The sequence below is a fragment of the Pseudophryne corroboree genome, chromosome 1, assembly GCF_028390025.1.
Source record: "Pseudophryne corroboree isolate aPseCor3 chromosome 1, aPseCor3.hap2, whole genome shotgun sequence".
NCBI classification, from domain to species: Eukaryota; Metazoa; Chordata; class Amphibia; order Anura; family Myobatrachidae; genus Pseudophryne; species Pseudophryne corroboree.
Window position 1 is genome coordinate 457,827,518 of NC_086444.1, and position 23,776 is coordinate 457,851,293.

The window sequence follows — 23,776 nt, forward strand, 5'->3', positions numbered from 1 at the left end:
TGCTGGTGAAAGGCTTGTTTGCTGATGAATAAACAAACATTTGGAGAAGGGCTACTGAGAGGTTGCACAAGACTTATCAGAAGAGAAGGGACATAGGATATATCAATGAAGTGATAACATTTATCAAAGGTTTCGATAGAGTTCATGATGGCAGAGTTTATAAAAATAAGAGATTTTTTTTAATTTATTTTTTAGAACAGGAACTGAAAGATAACATATACATAGCTTTTTCATAGAAAGGGTGATAGATGGAATAGTGGGGGTAATTCCAAGTTGATCGCAGCAGGATTTTTGTTAGCAATTGGGCAAAACCATGTGCACTGCAGGGGAGGCAGATATAACATGTGCAGAGAGAGTTAGATTTGGGTGGGGTGTGTTCAATCTGCAATCTAATTTGCAGTGTAAAAATAAAGCAGCCAGTATTTACCCAGGACAGAAATAAAATAACCCACCCAAATCTAACTCTCTCTGCACATCTTATATCTGCCTCCCCTGCAGTGCACATGGTTTTGCCCAATTGCTATCAAAAATCCTGCTGCGATCAACTTGGAATTACCCCCAGTGTCCATACAGTTGTGGTGGGGCACATAGAGTAAAATTAGAGAATGCACATAATAACAGCAAAAAATACATTGTTATTAAAACTTATATAGAAAATATTAAGGAGCACAATATACCTTATAAAAAAAATAAACAAAGCAAACACACTAGTCATAATCATGACATGCCTATGGCCATACAAACATGGTCGTGAGTTACATAGTGCACTTAGATTTTTGAAAAAGCTATAGGGAATGAAGATATAGCAGACTGGAAAGAGTTGTTTATTTTGTTATTTCGTAAGGAGTATTTCCCCCGAACAGGAGACTTCAGGTGAAAATAAACTCTGCCACAAACAAAATAAATCCACCCCCAAATCCAACTGTGCAGTTACATTCATTTGAAATACTATACTAGTATTAAGAATGAGTTGGGATACAGAGATGTGCTTAGTAGTTCTATGTTTTGTAATGGGAAAATCTCTTCAAATGAGAACTGTCCCAATGAAATCGGGAAGCTTGGGAGCTATTCTATTGGGAGGATATTCTATCATGCTGCTGCTAAGTTATTATCTAATTTCACTGGAAATGTGCATTATGCAGTAATAAGTGATATACCTTTATCTTTATTATGAGAAAGTGCCCAGTTATGGTATTTGACTTTTACAGCCTCATTTGAGACATGAGTAAGTACCAAACCAGCTGTACTTTGGGAGAAATCTGGAAAAGTTTAATGTAATAAGGGGGAGGTCTAAATGTGTAAGCAAGCAATGATATGACTTTATCTTTTAACTTCTACAACATCAGCCACAAAGGAGTAACAGACATGTAAGGCAGAATGGGTGTGAACACAGACACAGTACACTAAAAGACAAAATAACACATGCAGTTAGTATATGGCCGGTTGGGAAAGATGTCTTTTTCTTAGACTAATACACAAGTCAAATTAGAGTACAAGTCTAACGTCCACACATTTCTCATAAACTAAAGGATACACCATTTTTTATTTCTTTTTTTTACATTCTTAGCCAAGTAAATAGAGAGACATTTAAGGAGCTAAGATGCTTTAGATAAGTTTCATAAAAAGCAGCAGCCAATATGTCCTTATACTCCATTACTAGACCTGGTATTCCTGGCTGTAACCTGGGGTGTGTATATTTCTATATAGTGATTCTTGTACCTCAATTAAGAAAATATAATGTGTTTTTGTAGGATAAATATTTAGAACTACTGTAGATGTATTAAACTAAGGACATTTAAAGCGAGCCATTAGCAATGTTAGTTACATAAGCATTCTCTCCTGGCCTTATTTATACAGCTTGTAATTTATTCTTAAAAAGGGAGAGGTGAGTGGCAAAACATACACCACACAGTTCCCAAGGCTTTGAAGTCTCCTAAGTATGTGTACAACGGCCCTGTGTTATTGTTCTGCTGCCGGATCTGTAACAAGCGAATAATTGCTCTTTCCAGCTTTTGGTTCTCAGCTGGCACAGGCCCATGCCAGACTCATATGTAAATGCACACGCACACACAATATGTGCAAGGCATTTTTCTCCAAGGACTGACTTAGTAGGAAACATGACTGTGATTGATGTGTGGAATAGTTCACAATCTCTTGAGACTATAAGTATCCCAGGCACTTCGCTAAAGATGTTTTTATCATTTATTTAGCATTACTCACTTTTTCCATTGCCTTCTCTTTGGGACCTGGTGTGTGGCATTCTCTTTGGGACCTGGTGTGTGGCATTTAAAAATGTCAAAATAGAAGGATTAAATAAAAAGGGAATTAGAGATTGTGCCGAAATCACTATTTAATTAGAAATACAACTGTTGAACAATATGGTATGCTGTATTTAAATGAAGTTCACCTAAATACTCCCATTTAAAATTATATATCCTGTCCCCCAAAGAGGAAGCAACAGTATTGTCGGCAGAGCTTTATATATCTATAATCTTGCTTCAAATGCAGAGGCTTAACTAGGGTTTTTGGAGCCCAGGGCAAGATGTAAAATGGGCCCCCCCCCAAAAAAAAGCACACAAAAAGAGGCATGTGCGCACGCCAAAGGCGCGTGCATCGGAAAAATGGGCGTGGTCACACACAGAAGGGGCGTGGTCATGCTCCAGAAGGGGTGTGGCCACTGAAAATGGCCCACAGTGCCAGTTACATTGTCCCACAGTGCCGGATACAATGCCCCGCAGTGCCAGATACATGCCCCGCAGTGCCGGATACATGCCCCGCAGTGCCAGTTACATTGCCCCACAGTGCCAGTTACATTTCCCCACTGTGCCAGATACATGCCCCACAGTGCCAGTTACATTGCCCCACTGTGCCAGATACATGCCCCACAGTGCCGGATACATTCCCCCACTGTGCCAGATACATGCCCCACAGTGCCAGTTACATTGCCCCACTGTGTCAGATACATGCCCCACAGTGCCAGTTATATTGCCCCATTGTGCCAGATACATGCCCCACAGTGCCAGTTACATTGCCCCACTGTGCCAGATACATGCCCCACAGTGCCAGTTACATTGCCCCACTGTGTCAGATACATGCCCCACAGTGCCAGTTACATTGCCCCACTGTGCCAGATACATGCCCCACAGTGCCAGTTACATGCCCCACAGTGCCAGTTACATGCCCCACAGTGCCAGATACATGCCCCGCAGTGCCGGATACATGCCCCGCAGTGCCGGATACATGCCCCGCAGTGCCAGTTACATTGCCCCACAGTGCCAGTTACATTGCCCCACTGTGCCAGATACATGCCCCACAGTGCCAGTTACATTGCCCCACTGTGTCAGATACATGCCCCACAGTGCCAGTTAAATTGCCCCACAGTGCCAGTTAAATTGCCCCACAGTGCCAGTTACATGCCCCACAGTGCCAGTTACATTGCCCCACAGTGCCAATTACATTGCCCCACAGTGCCAGTTACATTGCCCCACAGTGCCAGATACAATGCCCCACAGTGCCGGATACATGGCCCACAGTGCCAGTTACATTGCCCCACAGTGCCAGATACATGCCCCACAGTGCCAGGCCCCACTCAGTGCCAGTTACATGCCCCACTGTGCCAGATACATGCCCCACAGTGCAAGTTACATTGCCCCACTGATGTCAGATACATGCCCCACAGTGCCAGTTACATTGCCCCACTGTGCCAGATACATGCCCCACAGTGCCAGTTACATGCCCCACAGTGCCAGTTACATGCCCCACAGTGCCAGATACATGCCCCACAGTGCCAGGCCCCACTCAGTGCCAGTTACATGCCCCATTTGGTGCCAGTTACATGCCCCACAGTGCCAGTTACATTGCCCCACTGTGCCAGATACATGCCCCACAGTGCCGGATACATTGCCCCACTGTGCCAGATACATGCCCCACAGTGCCAGTTACATTGCCCCACTGTACCAGATACATGCCCCACAGTGCCAGTTACATTGCCTTACTGTGCCAGATACATGCCCCACAGTGCCAGTTACATTGCCCCACTGTGCCAGATACATGCCCCACAGTGCCAGTTACATTGCCCCACTGTGCCAGATACATGCCCAACAGTGCCAGTTACATTGCCCCACTGTGTCAGATACATGCCCCACAGTGCCAGTTACATTGCCCCACTGTGCCAGATACATGCCCCACAGTGCCAGTTACATTGCCCCACTGTGTCAGATACATGCCCCACAGTGCCAGTAACATTGCCCCACTGTGTCAGATACATGCCCCACAGTGCCAGTTACATTGCCCTACTGTGCCAGATACATGCCCCACAGTGCCAGTTACATGCCCCACAGTGCCAGATACATGCCCCACTGTGCCAGATACATGCCCCACAGTGCCAGGCCCCACTCAGTGCCAGTTACATGCCCCATTTGGTGCCAGTTACATGCCCCACAGTGCCAGTTACATTGCCCCACTGTGCCAGTTACATTGCCCCACTGTGCCAGATACTTGCCCCACAGTGCCAGTTACATTGCCCCACTGTGCCAGATACATGCCCCACAGTGCCGGATACATGCCCCACAGTGCCGGATACATTGCCCCACTGTGCCAGATACATACCCCACCGTGCCTGTTACACAAGGAGGGCGACCCGGCACCGGTCTAAAGTAATTTTTGATTACAAAAAAACCAAAATTGGACAATTTTTAAGTAAATCTTTAATATAATGTCCAGTTTGGGGGTGCGCCCAGAGCCAGAAACATATGCATGAACAAAAGGGAGAAAAAAGAAAGCTCTTGTGTGGGCGCACTCTTTAATTGTAGTTGAATAACTAGAATAAATAACTCTAGGTTGATTAGTCAGCAGATAAAACAAAATTTATTTGGAAATATTTAAGAGTATAATTGCCCCTTATCAAAGAGATGTGAATGATCCCAGATAAAAAATGTTCTGGTCCTGCCTCAGGAAATGAGATGGAGAGGGGTAGAGACACTGCAAGTCATAAACCCTTTCTCGCCCGGCCAGTACAGATAAACTGTATTAATGAGATCAATTTGGATCAATTGATTTTGAATTCTGACATAATCCTAATGAAGGAATAGCAGCTATTTTAAGCAGTAAGCGATAATAGAAATAATCAAAGGATATACCAGGGTAAAGAAAGGAAAAGATAGAAACAAATGGTGATACTGCTGTTGGAGTCACATACCACACATCTTATGCGATGATTATTGTTCTACAACACTGAGTATTCCCTGTGAGTCTCCACTTCAGGTACTAACTCAGCCCACACTGTTTCGCTTCCAAGATCGGACGAGATCGGGCATTAGCAGTGTGGTTTGATAGTAGAAAGATTTGGTCAGCCTTCCAATGAGAGTGCACCTATATAGGGAGGGATGATTTGTTGGGTTTTATAGAAACAGTGTGGATCTGCTTTTTGTGTTAGGCAGGAGACATCAAGTCCCACAAAGGTGGTATTGTGTCCCTGGATCACAAATGAGAGTCCACGGAAAAGAAAAAGATATATAGAATTATGACGTAACTAGGTATACACCCTGAAAAAATTAATGATGGAGATCAATAAGGCTATAGTTATTAGGAACGGGTGATAGAAATTGCCCGTCCGTATAAATACACCTGGATAAAGAAACAGGATTCAAAAAAACTTTTTTTATGTGTACATGGATACTGAGTTAAAGAACAAAAAATATATCAAAAGTAATTATAGATACAGATAAGTGGTACTGGTATATGCAATGAAATAATCACTTGTGAAAGGGGTGTCACTAAAAGCATTTGGTGTGAATTGGAGCTGTTGTAATCACTAGGATATAAGGGAACAGACATCAAAATCTCACATAGCCCATGCAGCAATATGTCACCAGGATCTGCAAGAGGAAAGTCAAAAGAAAATGCAGTATTCCTTTCCTATAAAATGCAGTTTACAATCCTAAAGAAATGGACTAAGATGCATATACCTGGATAAAGGCATAAATGAAGCTGCAGGGATATAGATATAATTTCTGTGACAGCTGGGAAAAATAACCCAAAATGGCAAGATGGAATGATCTGACCTGAGGCTAGGAGTGGATCAAATGCAGTTGGACAAAACAGGACCCATTGGAATGGAAAACGCGTTTCACCCCTGTGGGGCTTGTTCACTTCCCAGGAAGTGAACAAGCCCCACAGGGGTGAAACGCGTTTTCCATTCCAATGGGTCCTGTTTTGTCCAACTGCATTTGATCCACTCCTAGCCTCAGGTCAGATCATTCCATCTTGCCATTTTGGGTTATTTTTCCCAGCTGTCACAGAAATTATATCTATATCCCTGCAGCTTCATTTATGCCTTTATCCAGGTATATGCATCTTAGTCCATTTCTTTAGGATTGTAAACTGCATTTTATAGGAAAGGAATACTGCATTTTCTTTTGACTTTCCTCTTGCAGATCCTGGTGACATATTGCTGCATGGGCTATGTGAGATTTTGATGTCTGTTCCCTTATATCCTAGTGATTACAACAGCTCCAATTCACACCAAATGCTTTTAGTGACACCCCTTTCACAAGTGATTATTTCATTGCATATACCAGTACCACTTATCTGTATCTATAATTACTTTTGATATATTTTTTGTTCTTTAACTCAGTATCCATGTACACATAAAAAAAGTTTTTTTGAATCCTGTTTCTTTATCCAGGTGTATTTATACGGACGGGCAATTTCTATCACCCGTTCCTAATAACTATAGCCTTATTGATCTCCATCATTAATTTTTTCAGGGTGTATACCTAGTTACGTCATAATTCTATATATCTTTTTCTTTTCCGTGGACTCTCATTTGTGATCCAGGGACACAATACCACCTTTGTGGGACTTGATGTCTCCTGCCTAACACAAAAAGCAGATCCACACTGTTTCTATAAAACCCAACAAATCATCCCTCCCTATATAGGTGCACTCTCATTGGAAGGCTGACCAAATCTTTCTACTATCAAACCACACTGCTAATGCCCGATCTCGTCCGATCTTGGAAGCGAAACAGTGTGGGCTGAGTTAGTACCTGAAGTGGAGACTCACAGGGAATACTCAGTGTTGTAGAACAATAATCATCGCATAAGATGTGTGGTATGTGACTCCAACAGCAGTATCACCATTTGTTTCTATCTTTTCCTTTCTTTACCCTGGTATATCCTTTGATTATTTCTATTATCGCTTACTGCTTAAAATAGCTGCTATTCCTTCATTAGGATTATGTCAGAATTCAAAATCAATTGATCCAAATTGATCTCATTAATACAGTTTATCTGTACTGGCCGGGCGAGAAAGGGTTTATGACTTGCAGTGTCTCTACCCCTCTCCATCTCATTTCCTGAGGCAGGACCAGAACATTTTTTATCTGGGATCATTCACATCTCTTTGATAAGGGGCAATTATACTCTTAAATATTTCCAAATAAATTTTGTTTTATCTGCTGACTAATCAACCTAGAGTTATTTATTCTAGTTATTCAACTACAATTAAAGAGTGCGCCCACACAAGAGCTTTCTTTTTTCTCCCTTTTGTTCATACATTGCCCCACTGTGCCAGATACATGCCCCACAGTGCCAGTTACATTGCCCCACTGTGCCAGATACATGCCCCACAGTGCCAGTTACATTGCCCCACAGTGCCAGTTACATTGCCCCACAGTGCCAGTTACATTGCCCCACTGTGCCAGATACATGCCCCACAGTGCCAGTTACATGCCCCACAGTGCCAGATACATGCCCCACAGTGCCAGATACATGCCCCACAGTGCAGGCCCCACTCAGTGCCAGTTACATGCCCCATTTGGTGCCAGTTACATGCCCCACAGTGCCAGTTACATGCCCCACAGTGCCAGATACATGCCCCACAGTGCCAGATACATGCCCCACAGTGCCAGGCCCCACTCAGTGCCAGTTACATGCCCCATTTGGTGCCAGATACATGCCCCACTGTGCCTGTGCCCCCCCCCCCCCCCCGTTCACTCACCGGCCGCTTATGTGAGGGGAGGAGAGCGCAGCGCAGCGCCTCTCCTTCCCCTCACCGCCTCTCCTTCCCCTCACCGCTCCGTCCAGGTCTCCCGTCCCGTCTCCGGCGGCTGTGTCTGGCGCCGGTTCGCTAGCCAATCAGAGCTCGCGGACCGGCAGCCAATCAGGAGCCGGTCCGCAAGCTCTGATTGGCTAACGCCGGAGACCGGACACAGCAGCGCTGCTGGCAGCGCTGCTAGTGCTGGCAGCGGCGGTGAGGGGAGGGAGAGACGCTGCGCTCTCCTCCCCTCACATTTAGGGTTGACGGGGGCGAGTGGGGCATGATGCCCTGGCCGCCGGCGGCGCCCCCCTCTCCTGGGCCTGCCAAGGCGCCTAGGGCACGTGCCCCACTCGCCCTACCCTAGATACGCCTCTGTTCAAATGGTGGTTACTCTATATAAGTCACGTCCAGAACTTTATAAAGGATGAATACAAGCCACGGTACTCCAAAGTTGATGCCTAAACAATTTGTTTGCATAAGGCAACGTCTCATGTCCATCTTAGACCTCTTTTCAAGAACATGTTTGGTGCACATCAACTTTGGAGTGCCGTAGCTTGTGTTATGTAAAATATATGTAGAATCTCGAATCTTATTTCCTATAATGTAATAAAATATCTGTCACACTTGTGTTTTAAGGGGAAATATTACATTGTTTGGTAGGATAATAAGCTTTCAAGGATTTTTTTGTCATGAAAAGTCAGAACCTCTAGCTATTCTTCTTTGGTCCTTTGATTGCCACTGCCGTTGTTTCATCAAATACATGAATGTGTGTAAATGACACCACTCTGACATAGGGGTGTACATTTAACAGAAATTGTAAACTATTCAAGTACTGTCACTAGTGCTGTGCCCAAGGCTATTTCGTTTTGTCCAGAATTTGGTTTGATCTTGGGTTATCTCTTGCCTTCTACAGGACACTTTCTGATATTTCTGGAACCTGTAAATAACATCACAATCGTGCAGGGTCAAACAGCTATTCTACACTGCAAGGTGGCAGGAAGTCCACTCCCCAACGTGAAGTGGCTGAAGAATGATGCTCCAGTGGTGCAAGAGCCCAAAAGAATCACCATCAGAAAAACAGACTATGGCTCTCGGCTGAGGATACAAGACCTGGACACAACGGACACAGGCTACTATCAGTGCGTCGCCACTAATGGGATAAAGACAATCACTGCAACCGGTGTTCTTTTCGTCAGGCTAGGTAAGTGTATATGGTTTAGCCGATTGGCATAGTGTATGCAGGGTACTTGTGAACCCAGATCTAAAATACAAGTGGTTGAAAATGGCATCTAGTAACATTAAGAAATATATATGACACAGTTCTTATACCATGGGGTATATTTACTAAGGTCCCGATTTTGACCGAGATGCCGTTTTTTCTTCAAAGTGTCATCTCGGTAATTTACTAAACTCAAATCACGGCAGTGATGAGGGCATTCGTAATTTTTTGGAAGTCCAAGAAAAAAATTACGAATGAATACACCATCGGTCAAAACGCGGCTGTTTAAGTATGAATCTCGGTAATTTACTAAGAAGTGCAAAGCAAAAAAAAAAAAAACACTGCCGTGAAAAATTACAACTCGTAAAAAAGTGCTAAAAAAAAACAGACCTGCTTTTTTTTCCCGTGATTGGATAGGCATGCACGGATCTATGAGATCCGTGCATGTATATCAGTGGGAAGGGGTGGGAAAGTGGTTATTTTCGGGGGGAAAAATGCGTGGGGTCCCCCCTCCTAAGCATAACCAGCCTCGGGCTCTTTGAGCCGACCCTGGTTGCAGAAATATGGGGGAAAAAATGACAGGGGTTCCCCCATATTTAAGCAACCAGCATCGGGCTCTGCGCCTGGTCCTGGTTCCAAAAATACGGGGGACAAAAAGAGTAGGGGTCCCCCGTATTTCTAAAACCAGCACCGGGCTCCACTAGCTGGACAGATAATGCCACAGCCGGGGGTCACTTTTATATAGTGCCCTGCGGCCGTGGCATCAAAAATCCAACTAGTCACTCCTGGCCGGGGTACCCTGGGGGAGTGGGGACCCCTTCAATCAAGGGGTCCCCCCCCCCAGCCACCCAAGGGCCAGGGGTGAAGCCCGAGGCTGTCCCCCCCATCCAATTGGCTGCGGATGGGGGGCTGATAGCCTTTTGTGAAAATGAAAAGATATTGTTTTTAGTAGCAGTACTACAAGGCCCAGCAAGCCTCCCCCGCATGCTGGTACTTGGAGAACCACAAGTACCAGCATGCGGCGGAAAAACGGGCCCGCTGGTACCTGTAGTACTACTACTAAAAAAATACCCAAAAAAAGACAAGACACACACACCTTGAAAGTAAAGATTTATTACATACATCCACACAAACATACAAACATACTTACCTATGGCCCCACGCAGGTCGGTCCTCTTCTCCAGTAGAATCCAAGGGGTACCTGTTGAATAAATTATACTCACCAGCTCCAGGGTCCCAGGCTCCTCGTAGAATCCATTTGTAATCCACGTACTTGAATAAAATAAAAAAACGGACACCCGAGCCACGCACTGAAAGGGGACCCATGTTTTCACATGGGTCCCCTTTCCCCGAATGCCAGAAACCCACTCTGACTTCTGTCTAAGTGGGTTTCTTCAGCCAATCAGGGAGCGCCACGTTGTAGCACCCTCCTGATCGGCTGTGTGCTCCTGTACTGACTGACAGGCAGCACGCGGCAGTGTTACAATGTAGCGCCTATGCGCTCCATTGTAACCAATGGTGGGAACTTTCTGCCTGCGGTTGACCGAAAGTGACCTCACCGCTGAGCAGAAAGTTCCCACCATTGGTTACAATGGAGCGCATAGGCGCTACATTGTAACACTGCCGTGTGCCGCCTGTCAGTCAGTACAGGAGCACACAGCCGATCAGGAGGGTGCTACAACGTGGCGCTCCCTGATTGGCTGAAGAAACCCACTTAGACAGAAGTCAGAGTGGGTTTCTGGCATTCGGGGAAAGGGGACCCATGTGAAAACATGGGTCCCCTTTCAGTGCGTGGCTCGGGTGTCCGTTTTTTTATTTTATTCAAGTACCTGGATTACAAATGGATGCTACGAGGAGCCTGGGACCCTGGAGCTGGTGAGTATAATTTATTCAACAGGTACCCCTTGGATTCTACTGGAGAAGAGGACCGACCTGCGTGGGGCCATAGGTAAGTATGTTTGTATGTTTGTGTGGATGTATGTAATAAATCTTTACTTTCAAGGTGTGTGTGTCTTGTCTTTTTTTGGGTATTTTTTTAGTAGTAGTACTACAGGTACCAGCGGGCCCGTTTTTCCGCCGCATGCTGGTTCTTGTGGTTCTCCAAGTACCAGCATGCGGGGAGGCTTGCTGGGCCTTGTAGTACTGCTACTAAAAACAATATCTTTTCATTTTCACAAAAGGCTATCAGCCCCCCATCCGCAGCCAATTGGATGGGGGGGACAGCCTCGGGCTTCACCCCTGGCCCTTGGGTGGCTGGGGGGGGGGGGGGGCCTTGATTGAAGGGGTCCCCACTCCCCCAGGGTACCCCGGCCAGGGGTGACTAGTTGGATTTTTGATGCCACGGCCGCAGGGCACTATATAAAAGTGACCCCCGGCTGTGGCATTATCTGTCCAGCTAGTGGAGCCCGGTGCTGGTTTTAGAAATACGGGGGACCCCTACTCTTTTTGTCCCCCGTATTTTTGGAACCAGGACCAGGCGCAGAGCCCGATGCTGGTTGCTTAAATATGGGGGAACCCCTGTCATTTTTTTCCCCATATTTCTGCAACCAGGGTCGGCACAAAGAGCCCGAGGCTGGTTATGCTTAGGAGGGGGGACCCCACGCATTTTTTTTCTCCGTTTTACAGTGTTTATTTAAAAAAAAAAAAAAAAAATGAACCCCAGCACGGATCACACAGATCCGGCCGAGATTCATTTTGAAAAAGTCGGCAGTGTTTTGCTAATCACTGCCGTAAAAAAGGTAAAAAAACACGAATGACATCGACATCGGAACAAATGAAAAATCCGAATACGACAGCTTAGTAAATTAGTCGTAATAAATTCAAAAAGTTGCAGTTTTACACTTTCGATGTCATTCGTGATTGAAATTTGACCTTTTTCCGAAAATTACGAATGTTAGTAAATATACCCCCATGTCTGGATTTAAGATTGTTTTACTTTGAATGTATTTTTATAACATAGCTTTGCACAATTAAATGAGTGTTATTTTGCATAAAGGTAATATTTGGCAATCTTCTCTTTATTTAAACAGGACCAACACACAGCCCGAACCCTAACATTCAGTAAGTGCCTTTTCCAAGCATATTTTTAATATTATAAGGCTCGGTAATTACCGTTTCTCCTTGGTTTCTTGTTTTGTTTTTTCCAGACTGCTATTGTTGATTGGTAAATTTGCAGATCACATGGCATTTGATATAGTGAGCAGAGACGCTTTGGAAGCTCTGTTTTCATTATGACATTATACCCCTCCATCTCCTCCTTCTGCCGTCACATGAGCCTGTGGCAGCCATATTGTTTTGGTCTCCAGCAAAGTGTGATAAGTATGTGTGCAGAGGATAGATAAGAACAATGACTTATCAGTTGCATAATTAAAAGGTTCCTAATTAAATGACACAATCCATGAATATGATAACCTAAAATAGGCATCTCCGCCAACTTTGCTGTCTAATAAAAGAAAAACTTAGGCAAAATACATAGAACATTTTAACACAATACAATATATTGTTTTAACATAAGGGGGAGTCCAAATTCAATAATAGTGGCATGATTTTCACATAGCCCTAAGCTATATATCGCATCCATGAAAAATATGCAGCAAATAAATAGCAAGGATTGTGCTAAAATAATTGTAAATAGACAATTTAATAGCAAGTTGAGGCTTTGGCAGAAGCATCTGCAGGGCAGTAAGAGGAGCAAAGTCTCCTCTTACTCCTGTAAGCTGCCTGCCTGGCTAAAGACCAGATCAGCAAGGGCACAGAGAGTTTGGCAGACATTGGACTCTGCTTGCTTCACATGCACTGACTGCATGCTGACAGCAGAAGCAGGTTGAGCAGTGTGGAGCGCACACAGAATGTCAGGTGACATGATGCATTGCTAGAATCCTTGACCTTGGACAAGAGACATTTTTGGAGTAAGTTTTAGTAATGATGTTCCACCCAAGACTTACTTTCTGGTATTGCTAGGAATTAGCCGTTGTTTCAGTTATTTTGACATTGCATAAGGTTATTCCCCTCTTAGCAAGCACCCCTGATCCTCATTTTAATGTACATGCTGCATTGTCAGTAAAAGTGTTTTGAAGGGTTGGCAACTTGGGAGGAGACTGTTTTATGTGAGCACTGAACTCAAGTGGTGATAAGTGAGGCAACAATAAGCAGTTAAGTGGATTTTTGCCAAGGGGAAGTAATAGTAGTATCTTGAGTGAAACTATCAGTATATGGATTAATTGCTAAGAAGCAAATGGTTAGGAATGTCACTAATGCTTAATGCTCTCAGGAATTTGTATTTGCCTATATTCACCCTTAAAGGGACATTTTTTTTCTTTTAGATTCATCCATGTTTGTTATTTTGCTATGTGTATTCAGTTACTACTGCTTTATATGTGAACATCTTCATGTTTGACCCCAACAGGCTCATTGTAAAAGCTGCCAGTAACAAACTAGCTTCATAATCCCTTTTTTTGGTTTTAGAATATTTGTAATAATTCCCAGAGAATACCATTATTAGGATACGTGATTTTTAATAGAGATAAATTCTAGATTTTTCGAACTATAATGTTCTTTACATGTCGTACTTTGATACCTAGAGAAATGAAACAGTTGTGTGTGGGCTAGAAGACGGTGAGGTGGGGTCTGGATTTCTGCATTGTGAATGCTGGTCTGTTGCTATTAAGTTTCGGAATAAAAAGGGTATTGAACTGCTTTTCTAGATTAATATTAATTACACTTTAGTGAATACTGACTGACTATGTTGGAAAGCATTAGTGACTGTTTTCACATCCCTCCTTTGCCTTTTGGCAGAGAGGTGATAAAATGTGTCCAATTAGATTTTGTTGGTGTATCGACAGAACTCTGTTCTAAGGTGTAAATCCATCTCCTGGCTAACAGGTCTGTAGAGTAATATTGCTTCTGCACACTTGTAACCCAACTCGATCTCTAAAGCACCTTGCACATTGTAATATGCTGTAAAAAAGTGGCTGTATTTCACTAGTGTCATGGGAAATGCCATGGTATGTAGTTCATAGTCACTGCTAACATTGTGAGATTAATGGTAAGCCTGTACGACGAATGGGATAATAAAGGAGATCAGAAGCTGCTGGAAACATCTGTGGACATACAGACTGTATCATGCAATAGATTAAGAAAAGGAGAATACTTTTTTTGTAAATCTTGTGTTCTATGATGATGGTATTTTGTCTATTAGAACTAGAAATACTCAAAATTGCATTAGCGTGGATCTCAAACTGGTTCACCAATTTGGGCGTACAGTTTGAACATTAATGATAAAGAGTGTGCTAAGGCAAACAGATTTGAACTTGGTTGCACTTAAATGACTGAGTTATATATAAGTTTTTTTTTAATGGTTTTATTGTTTTTTAATGTTTTTCCCATGTGAAAGGTGAATTAAAACTAAAACGTCAAACTCAAACACTGTAAATAGGTGTGTGTGCTAAATTGCTAATAAATAAATAATTAAACCAAAAGGCTATAAATAATGAACAACTAAGGGAAAAAAACAAATATTACAGAAACACTCGTATTGTACACTGATATTAAAATGTATGAAGCTAGAACACATGAAAATAATGAAACCCTATATAACTGGTGCATGCAAGTTTCACTATTAATATATATTGTCACACCTCATGTATATCCATACATTAATCTATCAGTATGCAGTCACCAAATTTAACACAGAATAAAGCAGGCAATCCAGTTTACAGAAAGAACAGTCCCTTTGGTCTTAGCCACAAATCTCAAGTATGTCCTGGATGACTCCACTCTCAGTATAGGCAGTAGGTGCTCCTTATTACCAGGCAAGTAGTTGAAAAATTCATGTTATAAGTGAAGGCCTATCTTCGGGTGTGGTACAGAAGATCTACAGGAATTATATAGACAGTCATTAGGTCGACCCCATATGGTCAACATGCATTAGGTTGACAGGGTTAAAAGGTCAACATTAAAATGTCGACACAAGTTTTTTTAGTCATATTCTATGTTTCACCTGTCAACTTTTTTTTTAATTATAATTCTTTATTTAAAATGGTCAAACAGAGTCAACAAAGAGAATGAAGAACGGGACACTTAAGCCCAATATAGACCATATTTTAAGTATAACAACAATAACAAAGGATAACTAGAAAAGTCAAGTGATTGACGGAGGGGAGGGGACAATTGGGAGGGGAGGGCGAAAGGGGGGGTGACAACAAACATGCAAGAACATTTAGAGTGGGGTATTCAATTGGTTGAAAAGTCAGCTAGGAGTCTGTTTTTTCCTATCTAATAGACAGGAAAAAACAGACACCCAACCGATTTTTCAAACAATTGAATTCCAGCCAGAAGGGCCCTACACATTGGCAGATCCGCCGCCGAGCTGCCCGACGGCGGATACGGCCGAGGGGCGACCCGGCGGCGGGGGGGTGGGGCAGTGACGGGGAGAGTGAAGTTTCTTCACTCCCCCCGTCACTCGGCCCCATAGCAGTGGAGGCAAATATGGACAAGATCGTCCATATTGGCCTGCATGCACAGCAGACGGGGCACCAGCGATGAACAAGCACAGGGCCGCGCATCGTTCATCGCTGGTGCCTCCACACTCAAAGATATGAATGGTATCGCGTTCATTAATGAACGAGATCGTTCATATCTTTGAGTGATGTCGGCCAGTGTGTAGGGCCGACATGGATACACAATAACCCACAAAGATTGGTAACAAAAAAAAGACCATGTCAACCTTTTGACCAGGTCGACCTAAGGCATGTTGACCATCTGTAATATCTGATGTGTGTTAATGGTGATTTACTTTTCAGTAACTTTACAGTCTAAAAAAGTTACATAGTTTCAAATTTAGCCAGGCAACGTTTTATAGTTTGTCTTAATGTCTTTTGTTCAAACTGCAAATTCGAACTCCATACTTGGACTTCTTTGCGTCTGACAGTGGAACCCAAATAAACTGTCCTCAAAATAATGATCATATAGCGAAGATGTTTGAGGCCTTCAGACTGGCCTATTTCAATCTAATTTTAAAACCAGTACAAATAATTACATTGATTAGAAAACCCTTGTGGCTGCTTTAATAGTATGAGGTGTATTACTGCATGGTGAAATCATTTTCATTTGCTTCCCCTTGCAGTAGTGCTGGAACGATCAATCAGTGTGACATTAGCGAATGGTCTGGGGGAATAAAATAACCAGTTCAATTATGCTAGTGATATATTATATGGCATTTATGAATGTATTCATGAAACAGCCAACCTGTTTTATATTGCTGTATAGGTCAAAGCATTAGGACTGCACGCAATGTTGTACATAACCATTCCAATATCGCTAGTGCATACTGGGAACTAGTTTGTCGTTAGTTCTACTTTCACCCCTAAAATGAATAAGGTGAGCCACCTGTGGCTGTAATAACGTGCCTTACATCATAAATAAAATACAATTCCCTGGCAGCCGTAAGTTGTTAATTTTGGGGACATTGTTGCTTGGCCTGTAGAACGAGGAGATGTTGATAAATGTCTTCCAATTTTAAATACAAATTGTATTAAGTAATTACAAAGCAAAATACCCTGTTGGGAAATTTTCTTTCCACTAATCTTGACCTCATCTGTGATTATTTGGATACAGAAGAATTTAATGGCCTATAAGTTTTTTTCTTTGTTGAAACGTTCAATAATGTCTGTTGGTTTTAGGAAGGGTTTTAGTACTCTTTCATGCGTGCTTTGGCAGGTTCAGAGGAAAAGCATTTAAAACAAATTACTTTTTTCCCTACAGAATTTTAAGCCTCAGAAATCTTAATTGCATTTAAAAGAGAAAAATGTGCCCTTTTACCAAGTTATTCACCTCATTTGTTTTCTGGTCATCGAGTCACATGTTGTTCTCTGGTGATACTGCTAGTCTTGCGGGTTTTATTAAATATGATGTTGATGGTCCTCAGGGTTTTTTTTAAGAGAGGAGGAGGCCCGTGTGCAGTCTTCTGCTTCAGGGGCCCCCTCCTCTCTGACTAATTAATACTTACCTCTCCAGAGTACCCCGGCGGTGCCATCCTTCTCCACGGCAGCGGCAATAGAGTCTGAGAACAGACTCTATTGCGCATGCGCAAACCTCCGGGAACACGGTGCGGCGGCCATTTTCCTGAAGATTTTGCTAATGCACATGCGCAAAACTCCGGAAAAATGTCCGCCGTGCCATCTTTCCTGAGTTTTCAGCAGGCGCAATAGAGTTTGTTCCCCCTAGTGTTCAAACTCTATTGCGCTGCCGAAAAGGGATGGCTTCGACGGGGGACTTCAGGGAGGTAAGTATTAAGCAAATGGGTGCAGTGTGTGCGGGGTGGGCCCCCCTAGACCTGGGGGTCCGTGTACCTCGCACACACTGCACCCATTATAGAAACGCCAATGATGGTCCTGAGAAATTAGTATTTCAACATCTGACATCTATCTATGTTAACAGTTACCAGAGGTTAATTTACTCACGCAGACAAATCTGATTTTACTGCTTGGGACATCATATGCTTCTACTGTAACTGTATGTGGGATGACAATAATTTGAGTCTATATGCCGGACACATCTAGGCAGAAGGAGTTAGAATGTGGGTTAGAGGCTGAAATGATGCAGAAAGTAGACTTGGTATTTGCAGGAGGGAATATCAAAACGAGACCCAGAGGGTACTATGGACTATGCATATTTATAACCCTGCTAGATCCTGGGGCTACCAGCAGAGCAACTGGTCCCACAAAATGACTACAAACTAAACCACAGACCAAATACTTCTGTTATTGATGCTTCACCGTTACTGTTGATAGATTGCATGGTACTCAGTCAGTGTAGGCACGTTATAGTGGAAGCACATTAATAAGCACAGAATGACCACTGTTGTATAGCAATAAACGTGTTCAATGATGACACATATAAAGACAGTTATGATGTTCCCTTACTGTCAGTACTGCAAGGATGTAGTTGTTGCAAACCACATGACTGCTGTTTTCCTATAGGAACATTGGGCAAATACAGTGGCGGATACAGACAGGGGCGAAATGGGCGAACGCCCCCCCTACACTGCACTGCACCGGGAAAAATGGCCGTGGCCGGGTTTTCAGATTTCAGTAGTTCTGAATTCCGCCCGCCCCGGTGCCAGCGACGATCACCTGCTGCGAGCAGCGGCTGAGCGGCAGGCAGCAACCACTGACACCGCCGGCAGGGCCGCGGCCCGCCTACTGCCGCTGAGAGTGACGTCTGAGGGTGCGAGAGACAGTGTGTGCTGTCAGTCAGTGAAGACCTCCCTTCCCCCGTCCCAGCGGCTCCTCCTCCTATGATGCCTCTGCGCAATGACACACACTGTCATGCGCAGTAGGCTTTAGTGGACGCCGAGAAAGCATTCAGGGGCAGGCTGGTGCCATTTTGCAGCAGAGGAGGAGCGGGCACGGACTCCATGGAGAGAGCTAGGCTAAAGCGATTGATTGTGTGTGTATGCCATGTCTCCTCCCCTCCAAGCTAAAGTGTGTGTGTGCGCCATATTTTCCACCCCCCCTTCTCCTCCTAGCTAAAGTGTGTGTGCCATGTCTCCCCTCCTAGCTAAAGTGTCTGTGTTCCATGTCTCCCCCCTCCCCTCCTAGCTAAAGTGTCTGTGTGCCATTTCTCCCCCTCTTCTCCTAACTAAAGTGTATGATATGTCCCCCCTCCTAGCTAAAGTGTGTGTTCCACATCTCCCCCCCCTCCTAGCTAAAGTGTGTGTGTTCCACGTCTCCCCCCCCCCCTAGCTAAAGTGTGTGTGTGCCACGTCTCCCCCCCCTCCATAATTCTTAAACCGCCCCCCCCCCCCTTCCCCCCTAAAAGTTAAGTCTAGATCCGCCACTGGGCAAATAACATAAAATATGTCATTCTGGCTAGGTATTGAATTATTTACACATTACTTAAAGAAGATGTAAACTCTTCTGTGAAGCTGCCCAATTATATGTGCACTGAAGCCGTGAAATGGTTTAGTAGTTATCTAGCCTCTGTTTGCACACTGTCACTTGGGCAATTCCTATGTTAAAAAGAACCCACAACATTGTCACAAGAAGACTTGTATCAGCCAGAAACTGACTGGCATTCAAAGTTACCTCTAATTATTGTGGGATAAGTGGCTTGGCCGAATGCATGGGCTATATTTATAACTGCAGCATATTTCTCATTACTTGATTAAAAATATACATATCAGTTATTCCATTTTATTAGCACAAATTAAATAAACTGCAAACATCGTACCATGTTTTCATAATCATTATTTCATTTGGACAATAATAAATCCACACTTTAGGGGCAATTCAATTGTTTTATAAGACACCATAATTAATGGACAACCATTGTTCAATTCAGTTGTTTTGGGTGCTCTTTACTTATTACTCTTATAGCGGGAAAAGTGCTGTTTGGGCACCCAAACAGCCGACTTATTACACATTTCTCTTACGTCCTAGAGGATGCTGGGGACTCCAAAAGGACCATGGGGTATAGACGGGGGGGGGGGGGGGGGTCATTCCGAGTTGTTCGCTCTGTATTTTTTTCTTGCAACGGAGCGATTAGTTGCTAATGCGCATGCGCAATGTCCGCAGTGTGATTGCGCCAAGTAAATTTGCTATGCAGTTAGGAATTTCACTCACGGCATTACGAGGTTTTTTCTTCGTTCTGGTGATCGGAGTGTGATTGACAGGAAGTGGGTGTTTCTGGGCGGAAACAGGCCGTTTTATGGGAGTGTGCGAAAAAACGCTACAGTTTCCGGGAAAAACGCGGGAGTGGCTGGAGAAACGGAGGAGTGTCTGGGCGAACGCTGGGTGTGTTTGTGACGTCAAACCAGAAACGACAAGCACTGAACTGATCGCAGATGCCGAGTAAGTTTGAAGCTACTCAGAAACTGCTAAGAAGTGTCTATTCGTAATTCTGCTAATCTTTCGTTCGCAATTTTGATATGCTAAGATTCACTCCCAGTAGGCGGCGGCTTAGCGTGTGCAAAGCTGCTAAAAGCAGCTTGCGAGCGAACAACTCGGAATGACCCCCGGGATCCGCAGGAGCTTGGGCACACTACAAAGACTTTGACTGGGTGTGAACTGGCTCCTCCCTCTATGCCCCTCCTCCAGACCTCAGTTAGACTTTGTGCCCAGGAGTGACTGGACACACACTAGGGGAGCTCTACAGAGTTTCTCTAGAAAGACTTTTGTTAGGTTTTTTATTTTCAGGGAGACCTGCTGGCTACAGGCTCCCTGCATTGTGGGACTGTGGGGAGAGAAGTCAGACCTACTTCTTCTTAGTTAATGGCTCTGCTTCTTAGGCTACTGGACACCATTAGCTCCAGAGGGTTCGATCACTTGGTTCGCCTAGCTGCTTGTTCCCGGAGCCGCGCCGTCACCCCACTCACGGAAGCCAGAAGAAAGAAGCCGGGTGAGTATTAGAAGAACCGAAGACTTCAGTGACGGCAGAAGACTTCAGTAATGGAGGTACAGAGCAGCGGTAGCGCTGCGCTCCATGCTCCCACACACGTCACCAACGGCACTTACAGGGTGCAGGGCGCTGGGGGGCGCCCTGGGCTGCAGTTACTGAGGTTTTTGGCTGGCAAAAAAGGGCTATACGGTGTCTGATCACGGTATAGGGTACCCCCGCCAGTTTGCAGATTAAAATTTTACCGGGCTACAGCGTGCCGGGAAGGGGGTGGGGCTTAGCCGCACATTGCTCCCCAGCGCCATTTTCTTGTATCTCTTCAGTGCTGCAGAGACGCTGGCCCGGTTCTCCACGCTCCCCCAAGTACAGGGAGGAAAAAGGGGGGGGGGCACATAAATTTGGTGATTTTTCATTTTATGTTAACAGCGCTGATCATATTACTGGCTTGTGTTAGTGTATGGGCGCTGGGGTGTGAGCTGGCATACTCTCTCTGTGTTTCTCCCTATGGGATTCTCTGTGGGTCTGTCCCCGGGCTTGTGGACTGTGTGAGTGTGGGTGTGTCGGCACGAGGTGTCGACATGTCTGAGCCTGGGTGTTCCTCCCCGGAGGAAGTTGTGGAGGCTGCAGAAAAGGATTTAAGTATGTGTCTGTCGGTACAGCCGACTGCTGATTGGATGACTATGCTGAGTACACTGAATGCTAATGTGGCTTTATTGTCAAAGAGATTGGATAAATCTGATTCTCAGACACAAACATGAAGACAGTCGGTGGAGGACGCCTTGTCTCAGGTACAAACAGTCTCAGGGTCACAGAAGCGTGCTTTTAACCAGATGGCAGATACAGGTACTGACACGGACTCTGACTCCGATGTCGATTTGAATGAGGCTTCTTTGCATCCACGGGTTGTCAAGAGTATTCAGTACATGATTATAGCCCCTAAAGATGTTTTACATATATCTGAGGAACCTGCCGTTCCTGACACAAGAGTTTGTTTATTTAAGGGGAAAAGACCTGAGGTAAAGTTTCCCCCCTCTCATGAAATGAATGCGCTTTGTGAAAAGGCTTGGGAGTCGCCTGACAAAATGTGGCAGATTCCCAAGCGAATTTTGATGGCATATCCTTTTCCCTCTGATGATAGGGAAAAATGGGAGTCGTCTCCAAATGTGGACAAGGCTCTATCCCGATTGTCCAAGAAGGTGGCGCTTCCGTCTCCGGACACGACTGCCCTCAAGGATCCGGCAGATCGCAAGCTGGAGACGACTTTGAAGTCCATTTTCGTCAATACTGGTGCATTGCTCAGACCTGCTGTGGCGTCGGTATGGGTGAGTAGTGCTATTGCAAAGTGGGCTGAAAATTTGGCTTCTGATATGGATGCTCTTGATAAAGATAATATTCTTTTGACTCTTGGTTATATTAAGGACGCTGCAGATTACCTAAAGGATGCGGCGAGGGATGTTGGCCTCTTGGGATCAAGAGCCAATGCCATGGCGATTTCGGCCAGGAGGGCGCTGTGAATTCACCAATGGAATGCTGATGCCGACTCCAAGAAGAATATGGAAGCTCTCCCTTTTAAAGGTAGTGTCTTGTTCGGTGAAGGCCTGGCTGACCTGGTGTCTACCGCTACGGCGGGTAAGTCATCTTTTCTTCCTTATGTTCAAACACAACAGAAGAAGGCACCCCATCAGCAGATGCAGTCCTTTCGGCCTAATAAATACAAAAGAGGTAAGGGCTCGTCCTTCCTCGCTTCAAAGGGTAGAGGTAGGGGAAGGAAGTCACCTGCAGTATCAGGCACCCAGGACCAAAAGTCCTCCCCTGCCTCTACCAAGTCCACCGCATGACGCTGGGGCTCCCCTCGGGGAGTCCCTACCGGTGGGGGGCCGTCACTGATTCTTCAGTCAGGTCTGGGTTCGTTCGGCTCTGGATCCTTGGGTCTTAGACATAGTGTCCCAAGGGTACAGACTGGAGTTTCAGGAGATGCCCCCCAACCGGTTTTTCGTGTCGGCCTTGCCAACTTCTCTTCCCGTAAGAGAGGTGGTAAGGGATGCGATACAAAAGTTGTGTCAACAGAGGGTCGTGGTGCCGATTCCCCCATCAGATCGGGGGAAAGGGTTCTATTTGAGCCTCTTTGTGGTTCCGAAGCCGGACGGTTCGGTAAGACCGATTCTGAACCTAAAATCCCTCAATCCATACTTGAAAACTTTCAAGTTCAAGATGGAGTCTCTTCGAGCGGTGATCTCCAGCCTCGAAGGGGGGGATTTTATGGCGTCAGTCGACATAAAGGATGCATACTTACACATCCCGATATTCCCTCCTCATCAAGCCTTCCTGAGGTTTGCGGTGCAGGATTGTCATTACCAATTTCAGGCGTTGCCGTTTGGGCTTTCCACGGCCCGAGGGTTTTCACCAAGGTAATGGCGGAGATGATGGTCCTCCTGCGCAAGCAAGGGGTCACAATTATCCCTTCCTTGGACGATCTCCTGATAAAGGTGAGGTCCAAGGAGCAGTTGTTTAGAAATGTGGATCTCTCCCTGTCGGTTCTGCGACATCACGGTTGGATACTAAATTTACCAAAGTCTCAGTTGGTCGCGGCCACTCAGCTGTCCTTCCTGGGCATGGTCCTGGACACGGAGATACAGAGAGTGTTTCTTCCGGAGGTCAAAGCTCTGGAAATCCAGACCATGGTCAAGGAGCTCCTGAGGCCGACAAGTGTGTCGATTCATCAATGCACTCGGGTACTAGGGAAGATGGTTGCGGCTTACGAAGCCATTCCGTTTGGCAGGTTTCATGCCCGGGTGTTTCAGTGGGATCTGCTGAAAAATGGTCCGGGTCTCACCTGCGCATGCACCGGAAAATAACTCTATCTTCCAGAGCCAGGATTTCTCTCCTGTGGTGGCTGCAAGGCTCTCACCTTCTAGAGGGACGCCGATTCGGAATCCAGGACTGGGTCCTGATGACAACAGATGCAAGTCTCCTAGGCTGGGGCGCAGTCACGCAAGGAAGAAATTTTCAGGGAAAGTCTCGAGTTGAGAGCCATTTACAGCGGCCTGCTGCAAGCAAAGAACCTTCTTCCGGGTCTCCCTGTCCTAATCCAGTCGGACAACATAACAGCATTGGCGTACGTAA

At 45.0% G+C, this 23,776-nt stretch overlaps 1 protein-coding gene across 2 annotated transcripts in view; it reads left to right on the forward strand.

Moving 5' to 3' along the window:
- Window positions 1-23,776, forward strand: part of ROR2 (receptor tyrosine kinase like orphan receptor 2) — a 298,198-nt gene that overhangs the window by 213,294 nt on the left and 61,128 nt on the right. For both annotated transcript variants that reach the window (XM_063913671.1, XM_063913670.1), the window contains exons 3-4: window positions 8,954-9,241; window positions 12,289-12,319. In XM_063913671.1, coding sequence (XP_063769741.1) covers window positions 8,954-9,241; window positions 12,289-12,319 — 319 coding nt within the window. The remainder of the gene's footprint in view (window positions 1-8,953; window positions 9,242-12,288; window positions 12,320-23,776) is intronic.